The sequence below is a fragment of the Fukomys damarensis genome, unplaced genomic scaffold, assembly GCF_012274545.1.
Source record: "Fukomys damarensis isolate Sample0158 unplaced genomic scaffold, DMR_v1.0_HiC HiC_scaffold_18, whole genome shotgun sequence".
Lineage (NCBI taxonomy): Eukaryota > Metazoa > Chordata > Mammalia > Rodentia > Bathyergidae > Fukomys > Fukomys damarensis.
The window spans coordinates 21,888,353-21,906,633 of NW_022900930.1; the positions used below are offsets into that span (position 1 = coordinate 21,888,353).

At 38.8% G+C, this 18,281-nt stretch overlaps 1 protein-coding gene across 4 annotated transcripts in view; it reads left to right on the forward strand.

The window, feature by feature from the left end:
• The window catches only part of Acsl1 (acyl-CoA synthetase long chain family member 1), a 47,120-nt gene that overhangs the window by 15,455 nt on the left and 13,384 nt on the right, over positions 1-18,281 (forward strand). For all 4 annotated transcript variants that reach the window (XM_033765410.1, XM_010645192.2, XM_019204278.1 and 1 more), the window contains exons 3-10: positions 1,099-1,213; positions 5,513-5,577; positions 8,838-8,939; positions 11,131-11,230; positions 11,433-11,611; positions 15,966-15,998; positions 16,230-16,281; positions 16,776-16,849. In XM_033765410.1, the coding sequence (XP_033621301.1) occupies positions 1,099-1,213; positions 5,513-5,577; positions 8,838-8,939; positions 11,131-11,230; positions 11,433-11,611; positions 15,966-15,998; positions 16,230-16,281; positions 16,776-16,849 (720 nt within the window). The remainder of the gene's footprint in view (positions 1-1,098; positions 1,214-5,512; positions 5,578-8,837; positions 8,940-11,130; positions 11,231-11,432; positions 11,612-15,965; positions 15,999-16,229; positions 16,282-16,775; positions 16,850-18,281) is intronic.

The following is an 18,281-nucleotide window of genomic DNA, read 5'->3' on the forward strand; positions in this document are numbered from 1 at the left end:
AAAAAAAAAAAAAAAAAAGCTCTAGCATCATAGTGTTTGAGCTTTTATCAGTCTAAAAAAATGCTTTTGTGGTTCCTGTGAATCTCTGGACCCCTCCTAGTATCCCTCTGTCCCTGACCTCAGCAGCTCCCCCTGCTACTGCTTGAGGCTTGGAGCGTCCATCTTTCCATGGCTAAGAGTTCTTGTACATTGCGGTATACGTAGGGGCCAGCAGATGAAGGCAGTTTAGAGAAAGGTGCTCAGTGACTTCAAATCTGCACCCATATCCAAGCTGCAAATAAAATCAATAAAGACCTGTATCTGCACCTTCATGTATTTTGTAGCTTATGCTTTAGACTATTAGATACTAATCCAAGACACTGAAATTTCTAATGCATTTGTTGTTGGTGAGAGATGAAACAGTAGAAATAATTTCAAGAAAACTGTTGATGATGTTATAGAGGGAAAATTGAATGGGGTATCATTGTCAGTAGATACGAGCAGGACTGTCCTCTGTGTACTGATGCAGCAGCCTGAGAATTGTCACGGTGTGTGTGGTGGTGGCACTTTCCTGTTGTCCTCTCACTCTTTGTGGCTTTGTCTGGCAAGATAGGTGGTTACAGGCCTGTGACCCTCTTTTCTTTCCCCACAGTCACCGCCCCCCAGTGATCGTTTTCATGTCCATGTTACCTTAGCTTTGTGTTTCTGAAACCTGTATTTACTGTACCTGTAGATGAATGACTGATTTGTATTAGCATGTTAGCAAATCTTGTACTTTCTTCATACAGCAAATACTCACTGAGTAATGAATGATAGGAGTACCGTGGGGGTGTGTTAGGCTTTTTAATTATGTCTAATTGATGCATAGAAATTACATGTATTGATGATACACAGTAGAGGAATAGGTTCAGGAGATCTATTATACCAGATGGCAACTGCAGTTATTACACTGTATTATATATTTGAAAATTTCTAAGAGAGGAGATTTTAAGTGTTCCTGCCACAAATAAGTAGGGAAGGGAGTGTATGTAACTACTGATCAGCTTCATTTAGTTATCAGAATATTATGTCAAAGGGTTTTTATTTTTAATGTATTTCTCTGCCTGTCTTTTTCAACAGGGTAGCAATGGTGCTCGAAGATCCACGCTCCTTGACAGTGATGAGCCCTTGGTGTACTTCTACGATGATGTCAGAACATTATATGATGTTTTCCAAAGGGGCATACAGGTGTCAAGTAAGCCTGTTGCCTGCATTTGTGTGATTGTCATTTAATGTTTCTCTTTAAGAAAGAGTGGCTTTAGTTCAGGAAGGCACGCGCGCACAAATCTTTCACCTATATAGCATTGCTTATGCCCCTCTTCTCTTTCTCCTCCCATAATTTGTCCAGAGCCAGTCCCGAAGCTCACTGCCCCCCTCATGTTCCCTGTAGCCAAATACCATATATCCAGTGTATTATGGAGAGGCCTATTGGGCTCTAATGTTTCTTGCAGTAAAGAGACCTGTTCAGTTGGTCTCAATCCAGTGTTTTTTTCACATTTACTGGATCACAAGACCCATATTTTGAGAAGTAGTGATATCCCAAGGAAGCAGTGTCAATTCGGAGACACTTTGGAAATGTTGACTTGTGGAATTACCCTTAATTATTAACTGTGGACAAGACCCCCTGGTATCTGGTACCTGTCTCCTCCCTTGTAGGTCCCCCTTGAATATGCTATTCAAGCAAGATCAGCTCAGCACTCTCCAACCCCCAACCTTTGTGTTCTTTTAAGAGTTTTTCCCTGATTCTAAAGCCTGGTCTTTGCAACCCCAGCTAGAGTTTATTCTTTTTTTTAAAATAAAGTTTATTGGTACATTTTAGGGATACAGTACAGTTACATTCATCATTGGGATCTTGTACCTTTACATGACAGGTCTTGGTTCTCATTTTTTCCCTTTGTCCCACTTCCCTATTAAAAAAAAAAAAACTTTGTTTCCACTTTTTTATTTTCTCATATTTTTTCTTTCCCCTTATTTCGTTTCCCCTATCCTTCCAACTTCCTCTACACCTTTAGCCCTTTACTTCCTATTTGACATTGTCAATTATACCATTGTGTCTTCTTTATACTTTCAGTTTTTCACCAGAAAAACTATTTGGTATTTACACATATATGACTTATTTATTTCACTTAGGAGTCTATCCTCAATATGTATCCATTTTCCTATGAATGAATCTAATTTCTCATTCTTTATGGCTGAGTAGTATTCCATTTTATAGAAAAACCACATCTTCTTTATCCAGTTTCCAACTGATGGGCAAATGGGCTGCTTCCAAGTTTTAGCTATTACAAACTGTGCTGCTATAAACATTGGTGTGCATATATCACTATGGTATGATTCTTTTAATTCTTTTGGAAAGATACCCAGCAGAGGGATGGCTGGGTCAAATGGAGCCTCTAGTCAGAGTTTATTCTTATTAATCTTTTTTTTTTTTCAGAACTGGGTGTTAAACTCAGGTCCTTCACATTGAACTATATCCCTAGCTGCCCCACCCCCGCCCTTTTTCTTTAAATTTTGAGATAGGACTTTGCTAGGTTGTTTGGGCTGGACTTGAACATGCAATACTCCCACTTCGGCCTCCCAAAGTTCTGGGATTACAGGTGACTATCATCGCACCTGGTTTCTTATTGATCTTTTTGAACTCATGTTGCATTTTGCTTTTCTATAAAGCCCCTAGTCTGTCATAGGCATCGCTCTCCTTTTCCCTCTCTGCGCTTGATACCTACTTGTGTAGTAACTCCTTATGGCACAGAGGTGGTTACTTGGCCTTCTGCTCCACCAGCCTATGCTCCTGGAGGACCTCACAGCCATTTTTCACCTCTCCCCACAGCACTGACAGTGCCTATACACAGTGAGTGCTCTGTTACTATATCTTCTGTGAAGAAAGAAACGCTCTTTTTGTTTTAGTCATTTTGTTTTGGCTTTTATTAGGCTCCTCTATAGAACTCTTTGGGCTTTGTATTTTGTTTTTTAAATCTTTGGTTGGCTACCTTTTATTTTTGCCATTGTTAGATTATAATCTGTGGTCACGGACTGGGGGATTACTTTCTCTGTGCTCCACAGTCCCTTGCAAACAGTACACATTCAAGAAATGCCTGTTGTTTTACTTGGTAATTGTGCAATTGGATTGCTCAACTCATTGTATTTAGTCCAGTAGTCCCATTAAGCCTAGAAAATTCATTAATCCCTATTCTAAAGGGAAAACAAGTGTACTTGTATGATGTTTAATTATGAACTTTTGGAAAGTTAGTGTTGGGGACTGTTCGTGATAGTAAATATCCATTAGGTAGAGCAGCATAGCATAAGCTACATGAAATGTATTTGTGTGTATTTGTATGCATATGTGTGTGTGTGTGTGTGTGTGTGTTTGTATGTTTTTTCCATTGTTAACAGTTAGTGGGATTCATCTAGGAGCATAGTGACTTACCTTGTACTTCTGATAAGTTACATAACTTTAAGGGGGACAACAGGTGTCACTTGCTCTACTTGGAAAAAATGAAAGTTTTCCTATGAATGTTTCAGAGAAGTTGGACTTGGTGGTGCACACCTGTAATCCCAGAAATTTAGAGGCTGAAGCAGGAGCATCACAAATTTGAACCCAGCCTGGGCAACTTAGTGATTTAGCAAGAGCAAATCTTAAGAAGGGTATTAGGGAGAAAATAGCTCAGTGCAACAATCCTGGGTTCAATACCCAATACTGCAAAAAAAAAAAAAAAAAAAGTTTCGGAGAAGAAGGAAGGTAAATTGCATTCTTAAACTATTCTGACTAAAGGGTGCTGCTTTGCAAGTCAGTTTTCTTTTCTTCCCCCAAGGAACTTTTTATTCTAAACCTTAATTTTCTTAGGCTACTTTAGTATTAAAATATCATAGACGAGCAAAGCCCAGCGTTTGGATAAGGTTGTCAGAAGTTTGTTCAATGATGGGAGAAGCCAGCCTAGAATTTTTAAACCTAGTGTTTTCACATTGCACCTCGAAAGCTATTTACAAAGATTGAGTTCCCTGTTTATCAGAGACTCTCATCCCTAGCCACACTTTATAGCCATTATGACTCTCCATAAAGTCTGGCACATATTTGAGCATGGAGTTTTCTTAACTACAGAAAATATCTAAAATCACCTGTTTGTAGGTAGCATCATCTGGGGAAATTTTAAAAACTAGGAAGGCCCAAGCCTGATCCCCATTTAATTATATCAAAGATTTTATTAATAGGGCCTGGGTGTGCTATACTTCTTAAGTTCTGCAGGTGAGCCTGGAGCTTTCGCACTGCTTTGTTAGAGCTAGAATCAGCACAATTTTCCATTCGGAGACAGCTAGTACTTATTTCAGGCTGCACAGACCATATGCTCGTTGTTGCAAGTACTTGAGTGACACCTCAGACAATTCTTAAAAAGAACAATTGTGGCTGTGTCCCGGTAGAATTATATTTACAAAGACAGGCAGTGGGCGTGATTGGGATCTTGGCTGCAGTTCGCCAGTCTCTGTTCTTGAGGAGTGAAATGGGATCATTTCATTTGGCTAATGTGCTTTCCCCCTATCTGAAGACAGCATCTGACAGAACTTGCCATTTACCACTCTGCCTTTGTTACAGATTCTGTAAACTGAAGAAGGTCTGAGAATAAGATTTGTCCTGTTTTCATCAAGACTCTTTTAGGGACAGCAAAGAAGCCTGTGTGTATCTTGCTTCCTGATTGATACTTGAGTCTGCATGAGCATCATATTTATCTAGTGCATAGATCTGGGTAATAGGACCGGGCTTGTCGTGGCCTGAGGTGGGAACGTTCTCTTGCCTTATTTCCCAAACAAAATCAGAATACCTTCCTGAATTAAAACCTAGAATGGTGAAGCCAGTTGTGTAGAGTGTTTTGTTTTGTTTTGGTTTGGTTTTTTGCTTCTTTGGTACCTAAGTTGGAATTAGGACACATCCTGCTATTTCTTAACTTTGCCTTCACAGTTACCTCATTTATCCTCATGTTGCATCTTTTCTTCACTTTAGTTTGTTACAGTCAGGACTTGATTCATGTAATTGTGATTCTGCATGATTCCAGCTAATACTTCCAGCCATCAGAATTTAGCGACATAAAAATTATATTTTCCTTTTCATATTCTGAGTTACAATGCATTAAACTTTCTTAGAAATTTTTGAGTGATACCTCATCTGAAAACCTAATGCAAGATTGCCTTACCACTTAGCTACTGACTTTTGGTCCAAATCAATAGTATGTTAAAGAGGAATTCACAAGTTGGGTGTCCTTAAAAGTTGTATCTGTCTTTTCTCCTATTTATCACCCTCTCTTCCCCAATTTAAGAAACAAACTAAAGCAAACAAAAAAATCAGATCAAAACCTAGGGAGAAAATAATCCTAATCCAAGCTTATCATTTGTAATTTGAATCTGTGATTATTTTGTAGAATAAGGTGAGGTACACATTAAAATACAGTGCTATTTTATACATGTTAAAGCCATTCTTTGCTTTGTCATTTTTTTTTTCTTTTTATAGATAATGGCCCTTGTTTGGGCTCTCGGAAACCAGACCAACCCTATGAGTGGCTTTCCTATAAACAGGTGAGTGTCTTGGCTCTGGGCTGCTCCTGCAGACTTCAGAATGAGGGCGGGGACTGCAGGGTTTCCACGAAGTGCATGTGCTGGACCAGTCTGAGCTTTGCAGAAATACGGAGTATCCATGGAAAGACTTGACACAACGATTTGATAAAACTAGTTGAGTAATTTAACTAGTGGTTTAAATCACTTTATTTTAAAACTGATATGGATGGACTGGTAGGGTACAATTTTGAAGATAAAACTCTAGAACTGCTTGAAGCAGATGATTCTTCTCAGTATATTCTGTGATTATTCTTCTGTGCCTTACACACGAGGAATTTGGAAGCCCGTCTCTGTAGTATCTTCTCATTCTGTAGACAAGGACTGCCTGCCCCCAAAAGAGGCATACTCATCCAGGTTATAGCTGTTTAGGGACAAATCCAGGCCCAGAAGGGAGGGCTGTTTTGGGATTTCTCATCCGTCCCACTGACCCTCAGGGTGTCCCCTGCCAGCTCTCTCTGGTATGATGTCTAACCTCAGCAGCAGCAGCAGGGGGAAGCACAGATGTTCCAAAAACTGTGCGTTGCTGTATAAGCACAAGGGAAGCTGGGATCTAGTTATTTTCACATTTGTTGCACTCTAGTCCCCACTTCTCATTGGCTATAACTGATTTTTTTTATTAATCACAATCATTATTTTTTAGGATTTATTTATTTTTAGGGTTTTTAAGATTTTAGTTTATTGGTCTTTGTATGCAGTACAGAGCATTTGCAATCCCCGTGTGGAGTTGGTACTCATACGTAACACATCTTAATCCCTTTTTCTGCCCCCTTCCTTTCCTCCTCCCTCCTCCACCTATCCCTTGACTGCCTTCCTTTTTTTTACGCGTTTGCAGTACCTGTTTACATTCCTTGTATGGAGCTGGTAGTGTACGCAGCGCATCTTCGTTCCTTATCTCGTCCCTTACCCCTCTGCTCCCTCCCTCTCCCTCCACCTCTTGATTCCTTTCCCTTTGGAGAATGATCTATCTCCCTGCTTCCTATTATCTGTTGTTAAAATCGCAGTTTGTGAGTGGCAGGTCCCTGAGCAGGAAGATACTGCTTTTTGTTATGATCATACCAAGTACGGATGTCACTGCTTTTCCCAGGTCCAGTCCCAAGGATAGGCAGGCGCAGCTGGAAGCATTAGTTATGCTGCTGCCTTTTGTTCCCTGAACAGCTGTCCAGGAAATGGCTCTCTGTCCCTGGGCTCCCTCTGCTGCCTACTCTAGGACCAGGTAATCCTGTGGCACTGCTGAATACAAATCAGTTTCCTCTCTCTCTCTCTCTGTCTGTATGAAAGGTGTTTCTAGTAGTTGGTCTATTTAACGATGTTTATATGATGGGAGTTGTATTTGGAGGTACAAAGCCTAACCATGCCCTAGTGCTTGTAGATGCTTCTTGGATTGAAACGTGGTTTCTTCCCTTCCCTCCTTTGTGGAAGGCTTTGCTTAAATAGTATTAGTCTCACAAGAGAGAGATAAAGTAAAGCAATCTACCATACTGTAACTGTAGAAGGAGTTATGAGCTATAGCTCAGGTAATTAGAGGATCTACTGTTTTTATTTTGCCTTTAAGTTCCCTATGCAAATAGTAGTATCCAAGATAGCTCGTTTTCACAAGTGTCATATAAAGCTTGTGGTATTGAACACATAACATTGTGTGATGGCCCTAAGGCCTCACAAGATTCTCAGATGCTTTCTAGATTGCTTTTGGTGTATTTATGGACTAGGAGAGAGGCAGATTGAAAATCACAGGTTTCTAAAGTAAAGTTCTTAATCTTTGATTTGTGCATTTCTTTGGAAGCCAGTAAAGACATAAAACTGGAGTTAACTGAAGTCAGCTATGTATTAACTTAACTGAAGTCACACTGTGTATTTGTAGATTAAATATCTTTAATTTGCTCAATGAACCTGACCTTTTGGAGGCTGTAATCTCTTCACTATTTTAAAAAAGAAAGTTACAATATATTTCTAGAAATACAAATATATACATATTATCCTAATTAGCTTTGCAGGCAGTTGCAGGCAGTTTTTCAGGTTCCAATCTCTTAAATGCAACCAAGAGTTGTGAACTGGTCTGTGGAGTGAAAGGTACTGTGTCTATTCATGTTACCCCACTGTCACCTCACCAGTGTCAGCCCCTCATAGGCAGGGCTGCGATGGCACTAGGTGCCAAAGCCAACTGAATTCCCAACAGGGATAGGTGTGGCCTTATTTCCTATGGCATGAGGGTGCTTGAAAAGTACTCTTGAGAATTCATCAATAGAGAATTAAAAAATAACTCCAAGTATTAAGAGCTCCTAATTTGGGGTGGGAGTGGGGAAAGGACAATCATGGACATACAGCCCTGTCTAATTTTTTGCATCTGCCTCTTTCACTTGTTATAAAAGTAGCTATTTCTGTGTTTATCATTGCTATTAATACCATCTTAACTTTGATGTTTCTCATAATTATAGCATTTGTGTTGTATAGTGTTTTCACCAAGATTTATCATCATTTGCTTAATCATCCAGCTGCAAGTCTTTTTTCTCCTAGAGTTTTTTGACTTTAGATTATTTTGAGTTTTTTATTTTAAATTAATTTTTATTAGTATGCATTCATCATACATACTGACCACATTCATCACGAGGAATTTGTACCTGCGCGTAACCGCCTTGGTCCCCTTTTTTCCCCATTCCCTCCTCTCCCTTTGACCTTTCCTCCCCTCCTCATTTTTGAAATAGAGACTTTTGTACAAAAGACTTTTTGAAACTTCTAAGACTGAATTAGTTGCTAAGAATAAATTCTCAAGAATGGGACTGTGGAGTCCAATGACAATAGCTTAGTCATTTTTTAAAAAGGTTTCTCAAAAAAATTGCTGTTTCTGTGTTAATATTAAATAACATGTTTTGATTGCCTTGGAGTTCTTTATAAATATGAAAAAAGTTCCTGCATTAATTTTGTAGTTTATAAAACTAAAGTAGAAAAAAAATGTATAAGACGTCCTGACATTAAATCGTCTGTCACCTGCAGTGGTTAAGATTGAGATGAGATTAATTTGCTCTGCAGAAAGGACCCTACATTCTGTTCTCTTAACAGTGAACTGTGGTTAATAAATTCTCACGTTTTTCAGAAACTTAAAAGAATGCCCTCTCCTTCTTTTGCAGCACTGCTGGCTGGTCCAGGTGCCAGCCTGTCACCTGTTCGGATTTGTTCCTTAAGCTGCCGCCTGATGCTGCTTTCCGTTTCCTTCCCCTTCACTTTAGGTGGAAGAACTGTCGGAGTACATAGGCTCAGCGCTGCTCCAGAAGGGCTTCAAGGCCTCCCAAGACCAGTTCATTGGCATCTTTTCTCAGAACAGACCCGAGGTATTAATTGGGCACTTATCACACAGGGTTTTGCAAGTTCTAAACCGCAGTTATAAGAGCCAGAGCCTACACCTACTTGTGCTTGAGACCAGCTTTTGTGGTCTGCTTTCCACTGAGAATATATGGCTTTGTGTAACACACTAGAAAACCTACACATAAAAAACCCAAATGAAGACATTTTTAGCCTTTCAGAGGGGGAAAAAAAGGTTTCCCCCATTAGTAATTTTTGTTTTAATTTTTTTAAATGGGGCTCTCAAACAAAATTCTTAGAGAAAATATCCAACAAAGATCTCTTCTCACTTTAAGGACTACCTCTACTCTATGATTAGAAAAATAGCATTGATAAATTATAGAGAAATTTAGATATATTTTTCTTAAAAGCAAACTTTTTTTTCCCCAAAGGTCTGAAATTTCCCTTTGGTTAGATCTTAAAGTGAAAAATCCCGTGGGCAGTGGGGAAGGTGCCTGGGGGCTGGGCTTCACAGAGACAATGTGCTCTTTGGCTCTCTTGGTCCATGTACAGTACTTTGGGAAACCATTCTATGAAAGTGAATTTAAACGAGAGTTGAGGGTTCTCTTAAAGTGTTAATAAATAGATTGGTGGCATAGTTGGCTTGGAAAAATTCAAGCATTTGGCTTAAAGATATTGAATTTATACTTACTTGTATCGAAAGAGTCTATACCTACACCTCAATCCCTGTGCTGTCCTGTTTTATAAATCAGCATGGCTTGTTAGAGTTTCTTCTGCTAAAAGGAAAATAGCATTCTTCATAGTCAGATGTGACTTGGCTGGTGAAATTTGTTTTCTCCCTTTCCTCATGAACATATCCACTAAATTTTATTTAGCAACTGCACACATGACTTGGTTTCTTTTCCTGAGGTACCACATAAGGAAGACAGACCCCAAAACTGCTTTCTCTGTAACCTGATCAGTATGAACACAGGCCAGAAGCATGTGGGAGGTTAGCCAAGGAGGACTTCCTGGAGGTGATGCCTGGGTAGAGTCTTGAAGGAAATACAGGTGGGGAGGCCAGAGGAGCACCAGGTGCGATGCATGTTCACATCAGATAGCTCGTCTGTGTTGAGGGATAAAGCATTTTACAGCGGTGGGCCATGGAGTGACAGGGTAAGAGGTAGGAAAGGGAGAGCCATGTAAGTCATATGTGCCCTGCTGAGGAACGTGGACCTGACCTCCGTGCTGGTAACTTCAAATCTGTTCCAGAGAGAAAATAAAACAAAGCACACAAGCAAAAAGAAAAATAAATTTAACAAACACAAAAAAAAAATCCCAGGAAATCCCCCTTCCAGACCCAGTGAGTACAAAAGCTTGTGCTATGTTCCTCAGCAGCTGTGCCTTCATTGTGCCATGTCAGACTGCTGCAGGCAGTTTCACCTGAAACATGCAGCTGGTGGTCATGGGAGCCACTGAGGGTTAGCACTGAAAAGTGCGATTATGTCACGTTTGCCTGGTAGATGTGTCGGTTGCTGTGTGCCTGATGAGTTAGCAGCAAGATAACCGGTTATTGTATTGCTTCTTTCTGGAAAAGATTTTGTCAGAACAATGTTCCTGTTAGATAAGTGTGTACCCTCCTTCCCCTGTTCCCAGGCCATGCCATACACTGCCGCCAGATTGATCTTCCTCAAAGCACAGCCGCTGATTGGTCTAAAACGCTGTGATGGCTCTGCATGGTCCTTAGAGTAAAGCCCCCAAAGCACAGGTTTGCTTTGGCCTCTCCTCTAGTCAAACTCTTCTTTCCTGCCAGGTTGCTCACTGATTTCTCTGCTTTGGATCCTATATTTCCTTCAGTGGAATCTCTTGCCCTTCTCTCTCCTTCTCCCTACCCCTTCTCCAAATTGTGCTTCTTTTGCAAAGGGAAAACTCAGGTATCTCCCCACAAAGGCATCTTTAACCACCTAGAAACTGTGGTGACCCTTCCCATCTCTGAGCAATCACTGTCTTGTATTAATCATCTTTTCATATATTCATTTCCGTTCTTCAAGCAAATTGCAAATGTCTTTTGCAAAAGGGGCAAATGTTTTCTTTCCATTATGAATCCTTAATGGATTCTGTCACAGAGTAGTAGATATATAAATGTTAATTTTGTTGCATCAAATATTTTGGCTTTGAACCTCATTGTCATCCTTAGAGTGATTTTGATATAGCATCTCTTTCTCTCTTCCCAACCTTTAGTGGGTGATTATTGAACAAGCATGCTTTGCTTACTCAATGGTGATTGTTCCACTTTATGATACCCTTGGAGCTGATGCCATCACTTACATAGTCAACAAAGGTATGTCTGTGATTTGGGGTGGACATTGATCCAGATATTGGTTAGGTTCGGTGATGTTACACTTGTATATCTGATTGAATGGGAGTTTTACATTTAAGTGTGCATCTGTCTTTCTAGTCAAAGAACATAACATCGTGTCAGATATAAAGCCAAGCTTTTAACACCCCAGAGCTTATTCTTCCTCATCTCTCTTTATTTACAGCTGAGCTCTCTCTGATTTTTGCTGACAAACCAGAGAAGGCCAAAATCTTATTAGAGGGTGTAGAAAATAAGTTAACATCAGGCCTTAAAGTCATAGTTCTCATGGACACCTATGGCAGTGATCTGGTGGAACAAGGCAAGAAATGTGGGGTGGAAATCATCAGCATGAAGGCATTGGAGGTGAGTCACGCCACCCAGCCCACTTCTCTGCAGGGTCGGACTTGATGTCAGTGCCCCCTTGTAATCCCAACACAGGCCAGCTTTCTTAGCACCCCAGTAAAGGTCAAGAGCAGGGACTTCTGTCTTATGACCAGAAAGAATAATTTTTCATACATACCCACCTTCTTCTGCACCTCTTGCAGAAGTTCTTGCTGAACTTTGCGATGTTCATAATTTTTCCAGAGCACTGACAAGCCGTTCTTACGTGCTGGATCTATGAATTTCACCTTCAGACGAGTGGAAGTTTTAAGTTTACATCTATCGTTTTTAGACTTTAATGTCTTTTATTTACTGACTTGCTTCCAAAACCAAACCAGGTACAGAAATCTGTTTCATCGTTCTTTTCCCAGTTGATTTTGTAGACTCCTGATGAATTTCCAACAGAGATGTTTGATTTGGTTTATTTTCATTTTCAATTTAAAATTCACAGTAAGCACAACTTTAAAGGTAACAGTACTAGGATGAGTGTGGCTCATATGAACAGATCCCCCTATATAGACTTGTGATTAGAGGAGGATTTTTTATGTATGAATCACAAGAAATAGTATGCTAAATAGAGTAAGTCATGCTGTTTCCAAAGATGTTATAAATATTTTTATGAAACTTGTATTTATAGCTCTCTTCCTTCTGTAAAGAATTTGAGGCTACAAATAAGGTTCTCTTAAAACCTTTCCTGAACACTCTAGTAGTCACAGAGAAACTCATTGTTCCAACAGAACCTTCTGCCTCATGCACATTCGTGCACTCATGCATATACACACATGGAGTGAAAATACGGTGAATCTTTAAAATTAAAAAATGTATGCCGGGTGTGGTGGCGCACGCCTGTAATCCCAGCACTTGGGAGGCTGAGGCAGGAGGTTTGGTGGGAGTTCGAGACCAGCCTGGGTTACCTAGTGAGTTCCAGGTCAGACTCAACTACATAGTGAGACCCTGACTCAAAAAAAAATTTTTTTTATTACAGTAAAAGACATTACTGTTAACCTCCCTCAGAATACTCCCCTTGCTTTGAACACACTTATGCCATTGCTCTTGCTGCTTTCTGAAGCAATTCAGGAAGTGTTCTTCTGGGTTTGTTTTTGTTTTGTTTGTTTTTTTGGTGCTGGGGATCGAGCTTGGGACCTTGTACTTGCAAGGCAGGCAGCAGAACTACTGAGCTAAATTCCTGGCCCAGGAAGTGTTCTTTTGTGAATGTCTTTATAAGGTATGATAAAAAATATGGTGAATGCTGCTGCCAGTGATATCTTACAGAAAGGCAGAATATAAAAAAGCATTTTGAGGGTCCTTATTCACTGGATCTGCCAGTATGCAACTTTGGGCACTTACCCAGAGTCAAAATGACCATGAAAGGTAAACGTTTTAAATCAGCTCAGAACATTGAGGCAGCCATGACAGCACAACTAAAGATATTCATGAAAAAGACTTTAAGAACTGCTTCTGGAAGTGGCAAAAAGGATGGGATAAATATGTTCAAAGTGAGGAGAAGGATTTTGAGAGGGGTGGATGACAATGTGTCATTTACAATAATAATTTTTTTAAGTTAAACACATCCTCTATACTTTTCAGTCATACCACACACACACACACACACACACAAACACACACACACACGTATGCCCATATGCACACAGTAGCATAGAACATGACTTTAAGCTCATTCATGGCTTCCTTGTTAAATTGATGTTTTAGCTAACTTTCCACTAGCATTTCCCTACTTTCTGTCTTTTTTTTTTTTTTTCTTATAATCCCTGTTCAAAATGATGTGATCTCTTTTACCCCTACCTTCCTTCCCTCCTGGAGCCTGCCCCACCCCATCCCAAGATACAAAGCAGAGGCTGGTTTTTCTTTTTGGGGGGTCTTTTTTGACTGCTGAATGATAAAGGAATAATTTTTATATTAAAACATTACTTAGATGAGTAAGCGATTAAAGATTATAAGATAAAATTTATATTAAAATCTTTTTTGTTGCCTTTTTTTTTCTGAGACAGTGTCTTGTTATTGCTGTGTAGCCCAGGTTGCCCTGGCTGATATGCAGTCAAGATCCACCTGCATCAGCTGCCTGAATGCTAGGGTTATAGACTTGTACTATTGTGACCAGCTTATACCAAAACCTTAATTTATAAAAAATATTGTCTTAAATTTACCTGCTTAAAATGACTTATACTTAGATTTTTAAATTTTTATAAATGGTAAAATTTTAAAGGAGTGAGTTTAAATTTACATATTGTTGATCATAGAACCAAGTTTATGTTAACATATATTTTATGGGATTAAAAAAATGAAAGCATAGGTATTTGGAATGTTTGCATTTCTTTGGGCTTTTAATTATGAAAATTTTAAAACATATAAGCAGTTGAAAAAAAATATCCAGTCGACAGCGATATCCCATCACCAGTAGTCTATAGTTTAAATTGTTTAAATTAATTTTATTGGTACATTTAATGTATACCATATAATGACATTCATTGTTGGAAATTTGTACCTTTACATAATCCATCTTGGTTCTTACTTTGCCCCATCCCCCTGTACTCCCTTCAACCCCTCCCTCCCTCCCTTCCTACAGAGACTTTGTTTCCATTATTTTTCATTTTCTCATGTTAATTCCATTCCCTTCTTCCCTTTCCCCTACCCCTCCTGTTTCCCCTTCCTCTTTGTTCCTTTTCTTCCTATTTCACATTATCTGTAGTACCTTTTATAGTTTAAAATTTAATGTATTTTCTTTATTACATATTACTCTGTCACTCTGCCCATGTATTCATTCATCAGTCCATTTTGTTTATTTTTATTTTTTGTATACTTTCAGTAGGTTACAAAATTTCATTACCCAAATACTTCAGTATTTTTGTCATTAACTGGAATTCAGTTTTTATTTATCCTTCATTTTATAACATGAAGATGGCAAATGTTTTTTTGATAATTGCTGTGTTTTTTCTAAATGATGACAAGACAGATTTGCAACTATGATACTTTTGGGACAAACAGTACATTAATTTGAACAATATTTATTCCCCAAAATTAAAAGTCAGGTTGTAGCTATTGCTTTTCTTAACATCAATTTTTTTGTTTTGTTTTGTTGTTTTGTTTTTTTGAGACAGGGTCTCACTATGTAGTGAGAATGACCTGGAACTCACTATGTAGCTCAGGCTGGTCTTGAACTCACAGAGATCCTCCTGCCTCACCCTCCCTAGTGCTGGGATTACAGGCATGCGCCACCACACCCGGCCTTTAACATCAATTTTTGAAGAGTTGAAGATCTTCAGAAGTTAGGAAAGGATTTTGAACAAATGAGTAGAAATTTGGAACTAACAAAGATTATTTTGAAAAACAAATACAGAATTATCATTGCTTTAGTTTTTAGTTGATTTCTAATTGGACATCAGTATTCTTTTTAATTAGTAGTCTGTCATGTATGTAATTTAAAGTGTGATTAAGGTTCAAAACTGTTTTAAATTGTACAATTGGCAAAGCTCACTGAGCCCTAAGCACACCCATCTCATTTACATTTTCTAATAGACATGTTCACTCTATTGGCTCACTCAAGCTGTTCAATTTTAATTGGAAAAGACTATAAATAGCTCATTTTAAAAAATTAATGGACATGAAAGTGGCTTAATGTGGAAAACTGAACCACATCATTGGTATTCACGGGAAGCCAGTGTTGGGAACCACTGCACCTCAGAAATGAATCTGTCATTATGAACCTTATGTCCTTTCAGGAAGGGGTTGTAGGTCTTCTACTGTGGCCTATTTTACAGTTGGAGGCTCCCAATTCTGTCTCTGCTATGTGTGGGGAGTACAGATATTTGAACCTCACTAAAATGTCTAGCATTTAAATCTGTTCTTTTTCCCTAATTGAAGATGTCAGTTCCACAGAGTGGGTACTCAGGTACCGTGCTGTGTGCTCTGATTTGGGGAAGGCACAGAGAAGCTGCAGTTCTTTGGTTTTGGCTAAAAGTAGGGCTTTGTCAAAAGCCATAATAAGAAATGGGAGTGGGGAGCAGAAATGTATTATAGAAGACTTTGATTACTGTCTTTTGAATAAGTCTTATTTCAGAGGCCAGTCTTGATTCCATATGTGTAGTGTTATATGAGAAGAGAACTGAAAAATGGCTTTCTAGAAAAATGGATAAATATCTTGGTTCTGGTTAATTAAAATTGCCATAGTTAATTTAATTTGAAAACTGCTTTCTTTGAGCCAGCTGTGAGTGAACCCTATAGTAAAGAAAGCTGTACATGACTTCATGTGACCTTATTCTTTACATTTAGAAAATGTTTTCACTTGTTTTGTTTTGTTTTTTCCTCCCTTCTGATTTAGGGCCTTGGAAGAGCCAACAGAAAGAAGCCCAAGGTAAGTATTTTATGTTAGACCCTGTCATAACTTTCTATGTAGTTTTTATTATCTACTTATGTTGGAGACTGCCAGAGATTTGGGGTGGTACCTTAGGGCAGTGATGGCAAACCTTTTAGAGCCTTCTGTGGTAACAGCTGGCTTAGTTACATTTGTCATAATTTTACCACCACTGCAGGACTTATAGTTTTCTGTTCTCATTTATAACCATTTTTTAAAAATCTTCTTCAGCCTCCAGCACCTGATGATCTTGCAATAATTTGTTTCACAAGTGGAACTACAGGTAAATTTTGAGATGTAATTGCTTCTGAATAATATCTGAAAGACTATAGATTCCATCTGCTTTTTTTTTATTTAATAAGACTTGTTAGCTAATTATAATGGAATGAAAGAAAGCAGGAGAGACAGAAGTGGTTCAGTGCTGTCTTGTTACTCTGTAAGGTGTTCTCGGAATCTGAGAGTACCATGCGTTTGCTAAAACATTATCCAAAGTGACCTTAGATTCACCCAGATTCCTAGAGCAAACTATGTCATTATCTGTATCGAAGGGATAAAATTCTTGATTTTTTTTTTCTCTTATTGCTACACACACTGGAAAATTTGCCCATCCTATAAAGATTGTTTAACATAATGTTTCAATGATTGCTGGTTGCTCGGGAATGTATTACTCAACATCTGGCTCTCCATGGGTGTATCTAATAGTAGAGGCATTTGAGGCCCTAATTCTTGGATGGAGTGTCTTTACTTAACCTGTTCTGCTTCCTATGTGCTCTGCAGGCAACCCCAAAGGAGCAATGATCACCCACCAAAATGTAGTGAGTGATTGTTCAGCTTTTGTGAAAGCAACAGAGGTAAATATTATCATCTTTCTTCACATATGCTGGTTGACATTAGGCCTCAAGAGTGAAAGTGGCAAAGTTAGGTCCATATTATGTGTAAAGCACTATCTGAAATGTGGACAAGATCAGAACTTGAGTGTAACTCAGCCAATGATCGGGTTTTCTTTGTGGATCTAGTCTCCATGTCTTGTTTATGACCTTTAACATGATCTGACAGATGTAATTCACTACAGCTTTTATATAATGAAATTATTTGGGTAATGCTGTGTAAATATTACTAGGAAAGAACAAAGAGGACTCTCTGTGCTTTTCCCACTATTCCAGTGTTGAGAAAAGTTTCTTTAAGTTGGCAATTAAGAGGTAAAAGCTGATGAAGATTTTTGAGTTATCATTATTTATTATTGGTAATGCTACTCCCATTGTATGAAAAAAGTCAAATCCTCAAACTTAATTAATTTCCTGTAAAGTTTACCAACCTCAGATCTTACTCTGGCCAAGTTGCCATAATAAAATACGGCAGACTGGATGGTGTAAACAGCAGACATTTGTGTTCTCACAGTTCTGGAGTCTATAAATCCAGGGTCAGCTGCCAGCAAATTTGGTTCCTGGTGAGAGCTCTCTTCCTGGCTTGCAGGTGGTGGGCTTCTCGCAGTGTTCTTGCATGACTTCCCCTCTGTGCCTGCTTAGAGAGAGCAAATGTTGGTGTCTCTTCCTCCTCTAAGACACCAGCCCAGTGGGAGCAGGGCCTACTCACAAATGCAGTCCCACCTCCAAGTACACAGAGGGGAGGACTTCAGTATAGAAATTTGGGTTGGGGACCCAATACAGTCCTTAACACCAAGGAGATATTCAAACCTGTCTTTTTAAAGGTACTTAAAATACAATGCCACTCCCTCATGCTATTTAACTTTTACCAGTTTGCTTTTGCTGTCTCTTGGGAGTATTCTGTAGCCCTGGTTTTTGTGGCAGGAGCTTGTGCTTAATGGTCTTAGGGAGTGGATATCTTTGGTGGCTGCAGAAGGTTAATCTTTGGGTGATGTTGCTACTTAATTTTACTCTATACTCACTTTCTTAGTCCCAGGTATCTTTTCTTGGTTATGTTTTCTAAACAGAGTTCAATGTCTAGTACCTTATAAAAGTAAAATTTTGATACTCTGACAGATCTTCAAAGACAACTTTAAATTCGTTGATGGTTTGTTGAAGAACATGATTACAGCACTATTTCAAATCACTTATGCTATGAAGGGATATTCTTAACTTTGTAAAATAACCATACCAATCATCATTATTTTTGTATTAAATCAGGAAATTAAAAAGTATAGGAACTACGAACATAACTCAGAGGTAGACAGCAGGCTTTGCATGCCTGAGGCCCTGAGTTGAATCCCCAGGGCACAAAAAAAAAAAAAAAAAAAAAAAAAAAAAAAAAAAAAAAAAAAAAAAC